Source organism: Myotis davidii, unplaced genomic scaffold (assembly GCF_000327345.1).
Source record: "Myotis davidii unplaced genomic scaffold, ASM32734v1 scaffold284, whole genome shotgun sequence".
NCBI classification, from domain to species: domain Eukaryota; kingdom Metazoa; phylum Chordata; class Mammalia; order Chiroptera; family Vespertilionidae; genus Myotis; species Myotis davidii.
Window position 1 is genome coordinate 499,097 of NW_006295261.1, and position 17,585 is coordinate 516,681.

At 40.9% G+C, this 17,585-nt stretch overlaps 1 protein-coding gene across 7 annotated transcripts in view; it reads left to right on the plus strand.

The window, feature by feature from the left end:
- SLC4A4 (solute carrier family 4 (sodium bicarbonate cotransporter), member 4) overlaps positions 1–17,585 on the plus strand; it is a 345,530-nt gene that overhangs the window by 26,385 nt on the left and 301,560 nt on the right. For 2 of the 7 annotated variants that reach the window (XM_006769915.2, XM_015567927.1), the window contains exons 1-2: positions 3,051–3,151; positions 3,486–3,559. In XM_006769915.2, coding sequence (XP_006769978.2) covers positions 3,487–3,559 — 73 coding nt within the window. In that variant the 5' untranslated portion in view covers positions 3,051–3,151; position 3,486. Of the gene's footprint in view, positions 1–3,023; positions 3,152–3,483; positions 3,560–17,585 lie in introns of those variants that run through there. The other 5 variants (XM_015567926.1, XM_015567925.1, XM_006769914.2 and 2 more) reach the window with 4 other exon arrangements.

Below are 17,585 nucleotides of genomic sequence, written 5' to 3' on the forward strand. Positions count from 1 at the left end.
AGGCGTCAGGCCTGGGCAAGGGGCCGATCCTGCGATTGGAGGGTGATGGGGGTCAACGCCTGAGGGCTCCCAGTATGTGAGAGGGGGCAGGCTGGGCTGAGGGACACTCCCCCCCCCCATGCACGAATTTCGTGCACTGGGCCCCTAGTAGTTAATACTGTATTGCATATTTGAAAGTTGCCCAAAGAGTAGCTCTTAAAAGTTCTCACCCCAAGAAATAAAATTTTGTAACTCTATATGCGAACTAGACGTATCATGGTGTGATCATTTCACAATACTGTGGTCTCCCCTTATCCAGGTTTCTACTTTCCATGGTTTCAGTTACCCATGGGGTTTGAAAATATTAAATGAAAAATTCCAGAAATCAATGATCAATAAATTTTAAATTGGGTGCTGTTCTGAGTAGTGTGATCAGATCTCGTGCTGCCTTGCTCTGTCCCACTCTGGACATGAGCCTTCCTCTGTCCAGCCTATCCACACTCTCCATGCTTGAGTCACCTAGTAGCCATCTCAGCCATCAGATAGCACGGTATCGCAGTGCTTGTGTTCAGGTTACCCTTATTTCACTTAATAATGGCCCCAAAGCACAAGGGTGGTGATGCTGGCAATTTGGATAGGCCAAAGAAAAGTGCTTCCTTTAAGTGAAAAAGTAAAAGTTCTTGGCTTAATGAGGAAAGGAAAAAATGTAGTAAGCTGAGCTCAGCCAGAGTGGTTCAGTGGTTGAGTGTCACCCTATGAAGTAGGAGGTAATGGTTTGATTCCTGGTTAGGGCACATGCTTCCGGTGGGGATTGGAGGGTGGGGTGCAGGAGGCAGCTGATGGATGATTTTCTCTCATCATTGATGTTTCTATCTCTCTCTCCCTCTCCCTTCCTCTCTGAAATCAATAAAAATATATTTTAAAAAATGTAGTATGCTGAAGTCGCTAAGATCTACAGTAAGAATGAATTGTCTATCTGTGAAATGGCCTAATTTATAAATTAAACTTTATCATAGGTATGTATGTCTAGGAAAAAACATATATATAGGATTCAGTAGCATTGGTTTCAGACATTCATCGGGGGTCTTGGAACACGTCCCTCTCAGATAAGGAGTGGCTACAGTATATGCAAATATCAAATCACCTTGTGTACATCTAAAACTAATATTATGTTATATGTCATTTATACCTCAGTAGATCAGAATAAAAAACACACACAACTCTTCAGTGGATCCCAGAACACCTCTGATGCTGACTGACCTCCATGGCCTGCATGGCCCTGATTCCTCCTGTCTGTCTCTCCAGCTTCCCAGACCTCATTTCCATTCCTGGAACATGCTAAACTTGTTCCCACCTTAGGGCCTTGCACTTGCTGTTCCCTTTGCTTGGAATGCTTTGCCCCCAAATCTTCAAATGCCTGGTTCCTTCGTATCATTTTCTTCTCTGTTCAAATTTCACGTCCTCTGAAGCCTCATCTGAACCACCTTATACCAGGCAGCCCACTGTCTCCTTGTATTTTCTTACAAAGCACTTAATGATGCCTAAGGTGACCTTATTTATCTATTTATTACTCTGTTTCTCAGGAATTGTCTGTCTTATTTGCAGATGCATTCCCCTCCCTCTGGAGAGTGCCAGGACATAGCAATTGCTGGAGAGTAAATCAGTGCATCATCCATTCTTCATGGGAAAGGCTCAGAGAGGGCTGGCAAAAGACTTGGCTTCTCAAGTCTTCAAGGCATTGTTTTTCTACTATAATTCTGGCGGCTGATCCATATCCCATTTGTATTTAATTTTATATTTTTAGTTTTCATACAGAGAAGGAACTAGTATTTATCAGGATGAATTATTGCATGCATGTCCCGTATTCCTGAAAGAAAATATTCTGCAAGTGTCTGAAGGTAATAGGTTTCTTAATGGCATTGTCCGCCAACAAATGTTAGGGTAAAAAGGAATCAGGAAGGAAGAAAGGAATTAAACATGTAGTAGGTGCTAGGCACAAAACTGAGTACTTTCATATTTGTTACCCAATTTGAATCTCAAAGCAGTCCTGCAAGGTCGATATTAGTATCCCAGTTTTATAGATGGAAACATGGAGGCTCACAAAGTTAATACTTTGCTCCAGGTGATGCAAATATTAAGTGTTAGACAGATTTTTAAAGCCCAGGTCTACCTGACACCAAACTTCTGACATTTTTTGCTAAGACGGTTGTTTGCAAGATGGATATTCTCCTAAAATAAAGAGGAGGAAAAAATGCGAATTCAGTGCATATCCACATATATTATAACAAGTATCTGAAACACAAGGATATGTTTTACAGGCAATATGGAAAACAGACCTACAGTATTCCGTGCCTGGACATTGAATAGATGGATGAATAGAATGCAGCGTAAACATTTGGTCCTCTGGCGGTGCTCATGTATGGTGTGACATAGAGCAGCTGTCCCCAGAGAAAGTTCTTTGTTTCTAGACCAGGCCGACACAGCAACATTTGAGCAATTGGGGATTTCTTTCTGCTTTCACTATAAATAGAGTGCGTGGAATTCTGTATGTCAAAGTTAATGCAGTGAAAACGAGCCCCAGAATAAGGACGTAAACCGTAACTCATTCCATAAACGAGAGACATGTTTGGCACCGAGAGGCCGTAAAAACACTGTCATTACTTGGATGGATCCTGAGGTCTTATTTAGCATGTGAAATTGCAGAGAGGATCCTATTATGTAAGGTGACAGGAGGACAGCATAATGTGGCTACAAAATGAAGAACTTTGTGCCCTTCATGGAAGAGTTAACAGGACAGATACACAGAGAGAGGCGTGTGATAAGAATGTGGAGCATAAATGAATGGGTGGCATATATGTGTGACTGTCGCCGAAGCCGCGTTGCTGGATAATCCTCAGATGTCAGATTTCCGTAAGGCCAACATGTGACTCAAAGCTTGCCACTCCACAGAGCATACTGGGCTGTTCTGGTATTAAGAGGCTGGCTGGAAGCTAGGCTCTCACTGTGCACTAGCCTACCTCCCTGTCGCTATCTGTGTGTGGGTGGGTGTGCATGTGTGTGTGTGAGGGCATACATTTTTATGCAGTGGGTGTTTAAAGAGCTCAGCACTGAAGCTGGATTTCCACAAACGATCATCAACGAGCACTCCAGATATACCAAACTTCCTCTCTTGGTATTTTTTTCTTTCCTTTTTTTTTTTTTCCAAATGCAAATCCCGAAGGGGAGCACCCCCACCACCCAGCCTGCGGGATTGAGATGATTTTCTCTCACCTGTCCATGTGGGTGCCCTCTCAAGGTTAGAGCGGAAGCCATGTGGGACCGGAGTATTCTCTACCACCAGAGGAGAGGAGCTGCGTGAAGAAGTGGCAGTCACCAGACGAAGAGTGACGGTGCCCCGTTAACATGAACAACAGCTTGCAGGTCAACCTGCCCAGAAGCTGGGCTGCTTCGAGTGGCTCCCTCCAGGAGAAGTCTGAGCATTCTTTTTTTCTTTTTTATTACTATAGGATGGAGGATGAAGCTGTCCTGGACAGAGGGGCTTCTTTCCTTAAGCATGTGTGTGATGAAGAAGAAGTAGAAGGTGAGCTTTATGGGTCCAGGGAAGTATATATGCATATACGTATGTCTTTGTAGAGAGTAGCATTTGTCCATTCCGTGTATCTTATATTTTTGAAGTTAAAAACCTAAGCTTTTCTATGAGTTTCATTAATCTCCCCATTTTGCTTCGACACAGAAAGTAATTTTAAGAACTTCATTGGACCATCAGAATCTGAGTCAGTGTAGTCCTGCATGGTTTAAAAAAAGGGATGAGAGTGGGGGTCTTACTTTGAAGCAGGTGCCTCTTTGTAAAAAAGAATTTTTTTTTTGCCGGAACATATGAACCACCTTCCAGTGACTAATTTAAGGAAGCTGCTAGATTTATATAAATGTGTTTGGTTGAATCTTTTCCTATTCTTTCATATAGTTTGCAGGGTAGAGAAACAGATGTTAGAGAAAGAGACTGATACCATTGTGGCCAGGAAGAAGGGTATTAGCTGAGGATGTAAAGAGTGGTAATCATGGATGAGTCTCAGGAAAAGATGGACAAGCATGTTTTACTTAAAAAACCCCCAGGACCTCTTTTGCTAATGTTCCCCAGTCCTGTTAAAAACCAAATAAAAGTTAAATTTTAGCTCATATTATGATGCTTTTAATGTGTCTCTTGCTTGACTTTTCACTAATGTGGAATAATGCTATTGATTTGATAGTGAGAAAGCAGGACTTAATATTTGTTAAAGTAATTATGTGAAGGCATCACAGATATGCAAGGTGTTATGAATATTTATAATGAGGTTTAAAAAATAATCGGTACTCATAAAATTAAATGAAACTTGCAGGTGAACCATGTCATAAAATATGCCTGTTAAAATCACCCGAGAGACAACTTATATGTGTTTGGAAACTCTAGTTTGATTGGTGCCATTTGGTAAACATTTAATGTATACCAAAAACTTGGACGGAAGGGGGGTGGGTTAGGAAGGAGAGGGTGGTGTTATGTGTTCTGGAGTGATTCTCCAATCAGACTCATCCCAGGCAAGTGATGCTTCTGTGCCACCTGGAGTCGTTTGAAAAAACCATGGTGTTTTTTCTCACATTTCCTTAGTAAGTTTCTTCTGACCATGCAGTGTTGGAGGGTAGGTTCCCCCCTCCACCTTGCTACTTCCTGCAGTTATACTCTCGAGACCAATAAGAATTTGATACCTCAGTTTCTTAGGAAAAAGGAAACTACAGTATTTTCTTTCATATTGTTTTATGGGTTCCTTGCACTTTTACAACATGACTGTGGGAAAATGTCAAGTTCGTGAAAGCAAAATAGTAAAACTTTTGTCTTAAGATTCTTACAAACCGTGATGTTAAGTCTCCATTGTCACTGTCCCAGGGTCAAAGAGGATATAAGAATATTAAACTTATAGCATTGTATGTAAGAAATATTGTAGGATTGAAAGAATATTCTATAGACTCAGGACAATTAAAGTAGAAAAATCAGTGAGGAAGCTTGGGAATGAGATGTGTGAGTGTATGTGTGTGTGTGTATGTGTGTGTGCGTGTGTGAGAGAGAGTGTGTGTGTGTGTGTGTGTGTGTGTGTTTTCCTAGAGAATAATGTTCTAGCTAAGTTCACAGCAGATGTAAATCACTTTCTTGAGTGTGTTAGTTCTGTGGGATTGACAGCACCCTATTGCAATTGGGTATTGTACATGGGTTTTGTAAGGCTTTGACCAAGAAGTTAATTTCCTGAAGTATTTCCTTTGATTTTCAGGCACAAAATTAAGACACCAATTTAATGGATAGCATACAAGTCAGTAGCCAGGTTTCTCTAAGGAGAAACAAAAAAGACAGCAAAAGTTGATAGAAACATCTATAAAATGGTTTGGCTTTGAGGTGATTAAACTTGCCACATGGGTTTTGTATTTTCCTGTTCTGAGACATGTATTTGAATGATTATCATTCATGTTGGTTGGAGTTGATTATATTTCTTTCAAGGCATGTTTAGCCAGTTGCCTGTGGTTGAGTCTTCAGGGCCTACAGGATGGTTGTCTGTGGTATCATTATTTGGTGGCGAATACCCAACAGTACAGACTCTTGTACAGTACGCCTCTTAGAACTTCAATAGAAACAATTAGTTTCTAATTCCGTGCCCACCCAATGGACCCTCCCATTTTCTCACCTGGCTCCATCTGATGGGGGTGGGAGCACTTACGTTTTATAGTGAAAGTATAAAGAAGCTGCAGTGGACATGGGTGTGATGGTGTATCTATGCGGTTGAGCATGAAGTGGTTGAGCATGAAGAAACAGATGACTTGACTGCCAGGACCTCTAATGAGAATTCTTTTGTATCTTGAGTGGGAATGTACTCCTCAAGGACATAAATCCGCCTCATATTTTTAATTGCACCAAGAAGGGTGTATTTGAAGGAAGGCAAGCTATTATCTCAGAACATAAGTAGCTGAGTTCTGGTACATTTATGGCAGAAGGAATTGCTCCAGTTTTAAGGATGAGAAATTCAAAGGTTAAAGGAATTGGAACACCTTACATTTCTTTTATCAAACAAAAAAATTTTTTTAATGCAAGCAGTTATTTCTCTTGCTTCTAGGGTACACATGACTGTTGCATGTTGCAGCACACTTGGTAAAAGTAAACAACATAAAACTTTGTCTTTTAAAGTAATTTGCACAAATAAGATGTACTTCCATTAAGTGATTATTAGGGTGACAGAGGTCCAGTTGCTCTAGTTACTTTGAAATGTTCATGCTTTTAAAATTCTTCTTAGACCCTCAAATTTGGGGGCATTGGATTGAGCTCAGTCTGATGCAGAAGAGCCCAGTGTGCTCTCGTACTTTCATCTACTGCTGTAGTTCTGAGTAGGGGAGGGAGACGGGGACCTCAGCCCCGCCCTCAGTTCACCTGGTTCAACTTTACTCTCCGTGGGTGGCATGACACTTAATCCACCATCTGAAAACTAACAGAATACCATCAACTGCAGAACTCACTCAGAACAGTGAGTCAGAAGAGGAGTCATCTTCTGTTTAAATAATGAATTCATCTGTGTGGGATATATTTTAAAGACCTAAACCTCATTTTCACATAATTTGCCTTGTGCTTTTGTGTTAGTAGTGTAAAGATATACTCTTTTAACCAAGTGTCAATTTTTAATCTTTAAAATAAAGAGAAGCTTTGTTTTCACTCACTGATAAGTGAAATAAGTCACAGAAAAAGTTCAGAATCATATGATTTCACTCATATGTGGGATATAAAACTGAAAGCAACAAATGAACAGACAAGAAAAACCAATAAAAACTCATCAACACAGACGTCAGTATGGTGCCTACCAGAAGGAAGAGGGTGTAGGGATGTGGTAAAGGGTAAAAGAAGTCAAGTATATGGTGATGGAAGATTAGTTGACTTTGGGTGTTGGACACACAACGCAATATGAAGATTATATCATAGAAGTGTACACAGAAAACCTATGCAGTCTTATTAACCAAAGTCACCCCAATAAATTTAATAAAAAGAAAAAATACAAAAAAATAAAGAGAAGCTTTAACATCTGTTCTTTCACTGGTTATGTTACACTGTGTATGGAGTTAACATTTTTGGCTCAGAGTGGCTGCTGTGGATAAACTCTTTAAAAAAGTTTAACGTTTAAGATAATCATATTTTTTTCTGTACCAAAAGGCTCCATGTCCAGTCCAGGTACTTTCATCAGAATTGGTCTGTAGATGACAAATTGATGTTACCAGATGACCCAGAAATGCCGACTGTGAGAACTGCACTTTGTTTTCATTTCAAATGCACACAGAGAGGGGGAATTGGCAGGTTTTGTGGAGTGAACCAAAGTTGAGATAGGAAGAAAGAGCCCCAGGTATCTGTTTCCAGAGGGATATCTTATACATGTTTTATCCCTAAAAAAGTCAGCCAGCATTTTGGATCTGTATGATGTAAACAGATTACTTAATAATCTCATATTTCGCAATAGGGGAAAAGAGCAAACTCCACCTTATCCTTTGAGATAAGGCCTTGGCTCTGCAGTGCTAGGTACCTTCCCAAGCAAGCTGTGGCATTCTGACGTTATGGGGAAGGGCCTTTTCTTAACCTCAAGTCTAACCAGCAACTCAGGAAATGTAAAGTACAGCAAGACAATATTGGCTGAAATGTGTCTCCACTTCTGCAGTCCGATCGGTGCGCTCAAAGCTATTCTGATACATTGTGGTGGCTTTCCTCTCCCATTCAGAACTAAGGCCAGGAGGAAGTGAGCTCTCATCTCTCCAAAAGGAAGAAGAATTAATGCAGAGTCCCATGTTTGCGGATGGACATTAAGAGAATGTTGTTGGAAATGCATGGAATTTTACCGGGAAAATTATTTTTAGGGAAGTAAAAGTAAAAAAAAAGTAGGACACTGGAGCAGAATAAACATTTACCAAATATTTGTTAAAAGAAAAAGTGAATAAATGAATGCATAATATAAACTAAAGAAAAGCATATGCAGAATTACTTTACATAGTACTCTACAATCTTTGTTTAGATTTTTAGTGAGAAATTTGGTTCTCAGTAGTCTTAGTCAAATAAGATGTTATGGTTTCTAGTGAACCTATCCTTGCTGTTACTCTCGTTTAATTTTGCAAAGATGATTGACATTTATGTCATTTATATACTTATTCTGATAAGGCGAAGAAGCTTCTAAAACACCTCTCTGCCTTATTTTTTTCCCCTGCTTCAGCTCTGTCTTTTGAGGGGAGAGACAAAATGATGAAATGGTAGCTTTTGTCTTTTTGGAAGTCGGGATCTCAACATTTTACAGACATGAAATCATAATGACTTAAACCTATTTTTCACTAGAGGATATGAGGATGATGTATTTATGTGTATTGGAGGAGGTAGTATTCTGAAGAAAAAGTGGGGCCTGGCAGACATTTGTTAATAATTACAGTGGTAAAACATGGAACTGCTGAGCAGGGGTGAATGGAAGCCTATTGGATGGGAAGGGAGGGCCCGGGCTGGGGCTGGGCTATTCTGAGCGCTGGATATAAGTGTCCGGTTGCGTTGTGCTGACCTCTTCGCTGCTGGCCACTCTCATTTCTCAGAAACAGTGTGTGCAAAGGAAACACTTGGGCAAATATTGCTGAAGGAAAAGCCTGCTTGAAAGAAACAATGTGCCCACACATTGGAGAACTTTAAAGAAATGTGGTGAGGCGTTTAAGGGTTGATACTTGAATCTAGGTTTCGCAGGGCAAGTTGAGTCCATACAGTGCCCTGTTTCTTTCTCCTGGTGGCCCCAGCTGAAAGCCCGTCAGCGGTCCTCAGGCAGGCAGCACTGAGCTTGGAGCTGCCTGACACCTCCTGCTGCGTCAGGGAGATTAAACACTTGTCTACAGGTTTCTTAAGGTTCAAGGAAATCTGATGATAATGCCATGGTTTTTTGAAGATGGAATCAGACACCCGTTCCCAGGGTTTTCCAATGGCCAAGAATTCCCTGGGAGGACAGTATGGGCTAAGGACCTCTTGAAGCCACTTTCTGCCCTACATGTCCATGGCAACAGCCGTAAAAAACTGAACTTGGCACTTGCGTTGTGTTTAGCGCGGGTCCAGAAATTCTGAAATGATACACTTGCAGCAATTTTGTCTACAGATTCTTCATCTAAAATTTCATTTTTGAAGCTTTACATCTGGTCATATTTCTGAAACATATTGTTTGATTTTTTTTGGGGGGGGGATGGTAGCATATGTTTTATTCATGTGTGTTCAACTAGAGTGGCTAAGCAGCAGTTTGGGAATATAACTTTAAAACTTCATTGCTGAATTGTTGCATAAGTGAGGACAAGACTTACAGTTTGGAGTTGGGGTTTCTTGCTCTGTAAAATGGGAACAGTGGGGCATGCCATTCACCGGAGAACTGTTTGGGTTATTACCAGGAACAGCGTTACTGCTGTACATGGCATTAGGAAAAGGAGGTTTTATACTCTACCATCTCTGTTCTTTTTTCTTTCTGATTAAAACAACTTTACCAATAGTTTTCATTTTCATCAATAATTAATATCACCCCAAAATTTTTAATTGGCCTAAGTGATTTTTATTTGCTTAATTATGTTTTATCAACATCTAACCTTTGCCTTTCTACCCATGCTTATCTAATGCTTCCTGTATTGGAAAAGGAAAGCTAGAAAAATCCAGGGAAGGTTCCCAGGGCCTGCTGTCTATTTCTCTTTGAGCTCGTTCTGATTCCCTTTAACCTCTGGGTGTGAGATCTGATTTTCATGGTTAAATTGCTCTGATACATATTGCCTCTAATTTGCCTCCTTTTCCAAGATGAGGCATATTAACTCCAATCCTATATGATAAAGAAGTAATATGCAAATTAACTTTCACACCCTCACACAAAGATAGCTGCTCCCATGTGGTCAAAGATGGCCACCACAAGATGGCATGCAGGGGAGGGCAGTTGGGGGGGACCAGGCCGGCAGGGGAGGGCACTTGGGGGTGATTGGGCCAGCAGGGGAGCAGTTAGGCATCAATCAGATTGGCAGGGTAGCAGTTAGGGGGTGATCAGGCTGGCAGGCAGAAGTGGTTAGGGGCAAGTATAGGATTAAAAACAAATGCATGCCCATTGCCTAATAAAGCATGCACATTTTCTTTATCCGGAGAACAGATTTAAGTGTATAGTATTTTTCTACCAATAAAGAGGATTCAAAGATCTATTATATGAAATTAATATCAATCTATTTTAGATGACACATAAGCTATTATGTAATTTAGGTGCAATTAAATGAGAGTATGCAATAGTATAGTAATAATACTATCTATTTGAACCTGAGCAAAATTCTTCCCCATTTTTATTATTACAAGGTTCAGAATCATTGGGGGAATTGAGAATTGGGACTTCTGAGGGAGAGTAGAGGAAGAATAGAATAAGGCTGCACCTAGTGCAGTTTAGTGTCTCTTGTTGCTGCGGTGAGCTTGCTGGTGGGACTTTGTTTTGTTATGTTTTACTTTATTTTTTTGGCTGATTGCATTAAGGGCACTGAGGTGAGAGCCTGTCATGACAGGAGTTCACAGAAGTTTCCAAACATTGTGTCCCTGAAGCTGCTGACTGCCAGGGGTGATGAAGGTGAAGGCAGGGAGGGTGGTGAGTGACACCCACTGAACCAGCAGTACATATAGGTGGCTTAAATGGCTCCCTTCTCTGAACAGCTGCAAAGGCTTTCCATCTAGTTAGTTGTTTTTACTTTTCCAGCGAGTTAGAATTAGAAGCCAACTATCATAAGTGCTTTATCCAATGTGTTCACCTTTCTTTATACTCTGTTGACTTTGAAAGGAGAACAGACTCTACTTAAACATCTTGAGATGTTTTGCTTTGCTGACCCTTCACGGTGGAATGCTCAATAACTTTTACCAGGCTAAAACTTTCAGAAGTAAAAATAGGTTTTGAATTTTAGTATTATTGGCCAACATAGCAGCTTTAGAGTCAGAATTGCAAGTTTATAGATGGGTGAAATCACCACCCCAGCCTCAGTTGATTATTACATTTTCAACAAGTAATTCTATCCCTACTGAAAAACACAATATCTTGGATGTAGTGCAGCTATTATCAATCGGTGTGCGTAGGGATTTTTAAAACATGCAATAGCTGACAACTTAGTCAGGGGCACTGACCTCTTTTCCCTTAAATTGCCAAATAAAAAAATGACAGCAGCCAACACAATAGCTATCCAGTGTGAATGAATCAAAATTATGCCTATTGTTTTGGTCAAAACCTTAGTAATTAGTTTATGTGTGCCATGAGATGAGCAAGGTTGACAATTGCTGATGTGGCGTGAAAGCTCATATTTGAATCCAGTGGATATACGTATTTGGCAAATTACATCAGTATCTGATAGTTCTGGTACTTCTATTCAGTGTTGTGGGTTGGAAAATGTCGTGAGAACCAGAAGCCACAGGACCTGTGTCTGTTCCTGGCTCTGTCCTCCCTTTTCGGGGTGACACAAGGCCAATCATGCTGTGTGGTTCCATTTCCTTCAAGCAAAGTGCAGTTGATCTAATTCCTTACCCACCTACTAGCGATGCTCTAAGGCAGTGGTTCTCAACCTTCCTAATGCCGTGACCCTTTAATACAGTTCCTCATGTTGTGGAAGTGTAAAGTATTACACCAATATGTAATTATATATGTGTTTTCCGATGGTCTTAGGCGACCCCTGTGAAAGGGTCGTTTGACTGCCAAAGGGGTCACGACCCACAGGTTGAGAACCACTGCTCTAAGGATATTACCTGAAAAACATGTTGATATTTGTAGGAAGCAATTGACATATTGCTTAATTTCTGAATCTTGGTTTTTAGTACAAAGAAATAGCATTTGCACCTCCCTATTTCCTAGTTTTGCTGGAAGTAAACTAATTTGAAATCCCCAGGATGAAGGCTAAACATTTACGATATTATCTCCCTTGGATATAGTTCCTGTCGGTCATTTATGTTTAACACTTTCTCACCAGTGGTTGCTGTGACTGCAGAATGCATTTAGACGAACACTGGTGCTGATATCTGCTAATCAATGAATTAGTTGACTCGTATCTGTGTTCATTGCTCTTATTAACTTTAACTGATGGACAATGCTTTTTTTTTCCTTGAAGCTTGGGAAAGTGGTCAGAACAATTACAGATATAAGCTCTAATATGTTGCTTTTCTAAGCTCCCATAGATCATTGAATGTGATAACATTTTCTAGTTAGGGCCACAATTAACGTTCCATCAAATCAACCAGTCATTGCTTAAGGACACAAGATTGGTTGTATGATAATTTAGAGAATGTATCATGTATGGGAGACCAGGGTATATCTCTTCCATAGAGTGACATAAGTTGAGACTGAAAGAATGAAGAGGAATTAAAAAGGTGAGGAATGAGGGAAGTGCCGCAGCCAGGCAGTGTAGAAGCTCAGAGGTGAGAGAGAAGTAGGCCTGTCTGAGAAATGGGATGAGGCCTATGTGGCTGGACCATGTGAATAGGGAGAGAGTGGCCTGAGGTGTGTGGAGGCTAAAAAAGTTTTCCTCCCACCTTCTAAGTTCTTCCAGCTGGACGAATACTCAAATTAACAGAGTCAGATTAACAGGATAAAATGCCCCAAATTTATTATACAAATGCATATTCAAGGTGCCATAAGATTGGGACCAGAAATGCATTGGGCAGTTGAGGCTTATATGTCCTTATGGACAAAGGAGAAAGGGGGCAGGAGTCTGCAGTTTCAAAGGGGAGATAGCCAACTTACTGGTAGCCAAAACAGAACTGACTGTGTGATGAAAAAAATTCCTGCTTGGCCCTGGCTGGCGTGGCTCATCCCACCCATGGAAGGGCTGCTGATTCAATTCATGATCAAGGCACATGCCAGGGTTGCAGGCTTGATCCCCAGTAGGGAGCATGCAGGAGGCAGCCATTTGGTAGTTTCTCCCTCTCCCTTCCTCTCTCTAAAAATCAATGAAAAAAATCTTAAAAATAAAAGTTCCTGCTGGTTAACCCAGAAACAGTGAGACACATGGGGGTGAGGGTTGGGGGAGGATCTAGCTACCAGGACCCTTGGATCTTCCCTGTCTATGCTAAGGTGAATATGCTAAGATTCCTTTCCAGGGGCAGGCTTTCCGTCTAAATCTCCTAGGCAAGAAAGAGTGGGGATGGGGGGGGAGGGGAGGCCAAAGGTTTTTTTGAGTCTCTTGTTTCTTAATAAGCAGCTTAAAACCAATATCCCAAAAGGCACATTTTGAGGAGGCAAACCTTTGGTCCCATTCAGGTGGATAGGACCCAGATAATTCATGGCCTTTCTGCTATGATAGGATTTAAGATTTTGAGTGTGCACTGGGGAGCCATGGCCGAGGGTTTTAAGCAGGGAAGTGACAAGACAAACTTGGCATGTAGAAAAGATCTCTGTGGCTGATGGAATAGAGTGAGAAGAGGACTGGACTGGGCTCTGTGAGTGCCAATATTTGGAGATTGAAAAGGAACAGTCCTAGAAGTTGGAGGAGAATCAGGAAGAAGGTGACTCCGAGGCCACAATAAGATCACTCTCAGTAAGAGGCAAGTGTGGACAGTGTCTAATTGCCTGGAGTCAGGTAGATGAGGATCGAAAAGTAGCCAGTGGATTTGGCAGAAAGAAGGCGATTGGTGGCTTTTGTTAGCAATTTGGGTGGCATTGTTCAGAAAGAGTCCAATTGGAATAGGTTGGAGAGTGTCCAAAGAGAAAGTTATCATTCTAAGAAGTTGGGAAGAGACTTGGAGAAATGGACGAAAACTTAGCCTTTTCCTCTCTGTGCTCTATTACACGTAAACAATGAAAATACTTATCTTTGTTATAGAATTTCTAGGGCTAGAAAGGATCTTATAGAGAATTTTAGCTCAACTCACTGTACTGATGGATTGATGAGGCCTGGAGGGGTTCAAGTAATTTGCTTGTAGTGATACTAATAGTAATGAAGTTGAAAGAAAAAAAAGAAAAAAGGGTGTTGGAAGAGCATATGAAATAGTGAGAGAGAAGGAAGTCATAAGCCAGGCCAGCCTCATCATTGACTGACTGCAGGTGATGAGTGGGAGGACAGTGTCACAGCCAGAACTTCTTCATATTGTGGGGCAGTTGATGCAGCTGAGGGTTGTGGATTCAAAGACTTATTTTTTTTTATTGATTTGAGACAGAGAAGCATCGATTTATTATTCCATTTATCCGTGCATTCTTTGGTTGATTCTTCCAGGGTTGTGGTTTTATACATGTCATTCTGTATAGAAAGAAATATTTTCAGAGAATTTCTGAGCCCCTTTTTTTCCTTCTAAGTAACTAGGTAATTACTAACTTGAAAGGACTTTTTTATTTATTTATTTTTTTGGCTTTGTTTTGGAGACCCTGGAAGATGGGAGGAGTGGTGATGGGCTGTTACCATGGTAGTAGGATAGTTGGAAAAGGTAACCGTATATATCTAAGACCTCAAAGAGTCCCAGTCTCTACATCATTAACTCCGTATTTGGCTTTTGTTGGTTCACTGGTAAATGAAGAGGTTGAATTCGGTGATGTTAAAAGTCATTTCAACACTAAAAGTGTGACTAGGTGCTGCTGTGTCAGTGAATGCCATTCTTTTTTTTATATGGAAACCCATAGAAATGAAGATTCTGGGATTGAGTTGAAGGAGGCTAATTTAAATCTCTCGTAGCACTCTTCCTAATTCATGGTCACTGTTTTAGCCTTTGGACATTATCCATGTCTTGCCTATATTACAGGTATGTGAGAGGAGGAAATGATGTGAGTAATATTAAGTGTCTGATACCTGATTAGCCATGAGTGCATTAATTGTGTGGTGGATTATCTGTTTATAGCCACTAAAGACTGTTCTTCCTGTTGCCCAGCCACAGCTTAGGCCAGTGCTAAAGGGAAGCCATACAGAGTCGGAGATGGACATTGTGGTTAGGATGAGAGTGTGAATTTGTGCTTGTGCATTTAGATGTCTCTCTAAGCTGCTTCTCTGGCAGCAATAGCAAATCCAGTTATCAATGACCATTGGATTAACCCTACTCCCCATTCAGTTGTGCAAATCGTGACCACGAGAGAAATAATGGAAACTGTCAGTTCTCTGTGTTTGTCTCACAGGTGGATTTTGTCTGACTGCATGTGTACTGTGCATTAAACTCTGCCAGTTCTTTTGGGGTTCTGGGGTGTCAGGGTGAGAGTCACTCTCCTGCAGTTGGGTGGTCCCTCTTTGCTCTTAGCACCGCCCTGCCTGGCATTGGCCTTCCTAGACCTTTTGGCTCCACTCTGCTGTGTTCAGTCAAGTACAAGGACCAGCAGACCTGGTGCCTGGGAGTTGGCACTCACTGTGTGGAAGCTCCGGGGGAGACCATACCCAGGGGCAGGTGGAGACTGCCAGGCCCTGGCTTCTGGGCCAGGTGAGGGAAGGCTGAGTTTATGGAAGGTGTCGCTCTGTTGAACAGTTAGATTCTGTATAATGAGTGCAATTGCTGAGGGAGGGATGGGTTAGACTTGGCCTAACGTTGTCTGTTCTGTCCTGCTCAGGGTGAATGCCACGGATTGCTTTTGCTAGAGAACAGAGGGAGTTCACAGCTAGTATGAGGGCTGGAGGAGGGTGGCAGTCAGGAGAAGTGGTGCTGTGTTTTACCCCTTTAGAATGGGAAGGGAGAAATAGGATCAACACTTACAGGGCACCTTTGTGTATCAGACACAGTGGGAGACACTTTGTTGACATCATTTGATTTGGATTATCTATAAAAATCTCTCTCTCTCCTTGTATATATATATATCCCTGTTAAGGATATTATATAGATTGATCACTGAGCAGAATAAAGTTATATTTCTTTAAAGATAGTCACCGATTCCTACTTTTTATAGTGCTGGTCAGTTTTGCCTCTATTATAAGCTATTAGGAATGGAAACTGTATTGAAACCTTAACTTTAGTGTGTAGTTTTAGGGTCCTCACTTTTACCTAAAGTCTTTAGAACCATTTTACTTAAAAATGATCACGTAAAAGTCAGGTGCAGCCCTGACCAGTTTGGCTCGGTGGATAGAGTGTCGGCCTGTGGACTGAAGGGTCCCAGGTTCGATTCCGGTCAAGGGCATGTACCTCGGTTGCGGGCATATTCCCTGTGGGGGGTGTGCAGGAGGCAGCTGATCGATGTTTCTCTCTCATCGATGTCTCTAACTCTCTATCCCTCTCCCTTCCTCTCTGTAAAAAATCAATAAAATATATTAAAAAAAAAAGTCAGGTGCAGCTCTGGCCAGAGTTGCTGAGTGGTTAGAATGTCGGCCCGTCACCAAAGGGTTGTGGGTTTATTCCTGGTCAAGGGCATATACCTGGGTTGTGGGTTTGTTTCTTGCCTCTGGATGGGGCATGTGCTGGAGTCAAGCAGTCGATCTCTCTCTCCCTCTCTCGCCCACTCTCCCTCCCTCCCTTTCTTCCACTCTCTCTGAAAAGCAGGGGGAAAAAAATCCTCTGGTGAGGAAAAAATAAAGTCAGGTGTAGCTGTTTGTTTTTCTAGAGATTGTTATCATCATTATAATCATCATTACATATTAAATATTAAAAGTACTCTGCTCAGTAAACACCAGTAGCAAGTTGAGATTCCTTATCAGTCTTGCCTGGGGAACCTCAGGTCACCTTAAGGATTTCTGAGAGGCTTTCAGTGAATAAAATCCCCATGCAAGTCAGTGGGAAGAAAAGTATTTCCCTGTTTTTCATAGCTTTTACCATTGATTTCCTTGCATGCCTGAGCCTAAGGGGAATTGGTAGCATTCATATTAAAGTATTCAACATTCAGAATGATGTGTAAATAAATTACATATGTAATTACCTGTTAATAAACATAAGCATTTTTTTTTCTATGTGAAAAGCTGCCTTTATCCAAAATATAAAAATAGAAATCATCTTTTGTCCTGAGGAGTGATGTATGTTTGGAGTGTGGACCCTCCTGCAAGGATTTCATCAGCTGACTTGCCCCTGTTAACTGCAGAATTACTGCATGCCTTTTGAAGGTTTTTTTTTTTCATGAGCTGGACTTAATGCCCAAGTAAATTAGCAGTGTTACTTTGACTATAGCCTCTTAGGGCTGCTTATGGATACTCTTATGGATTTGTGAATAAGTTAACCGATTATTTATATTTCATTTATTAAAATGTCTGGGATTATACATACTAATCTGTTTCTTATTATATAAAGTGCCAAACGCATAATCTCCGTGGCATCAGGACTTATACTGTAATTCTGTTTAAGGATTTTTGGGCATGTACTTCTATAAAATCTTTGAGATTTATTTGGCCCAAGAAGTAAAGTATTTATAACATCTTTTTTTTATAACCTATCACTCATTCAGGGTCTTTGCCTCTTCTACATTTTTCATTTCATAATTAAAAAGAAATAATAAATACGCTTAATATTGCTTCCCTTCCCTATATCCTTCCTTTTTAATTTTTATTTAATTTATTATTTTTTCTTTATTGATTAAGCTATTACATATGTGTCCTTATCCCCCCATTGCTTCCCCACACTCATGCCCTCACCCCCCTGGTGTCTGTATCTATAGGTTTGTTTTATATTCATC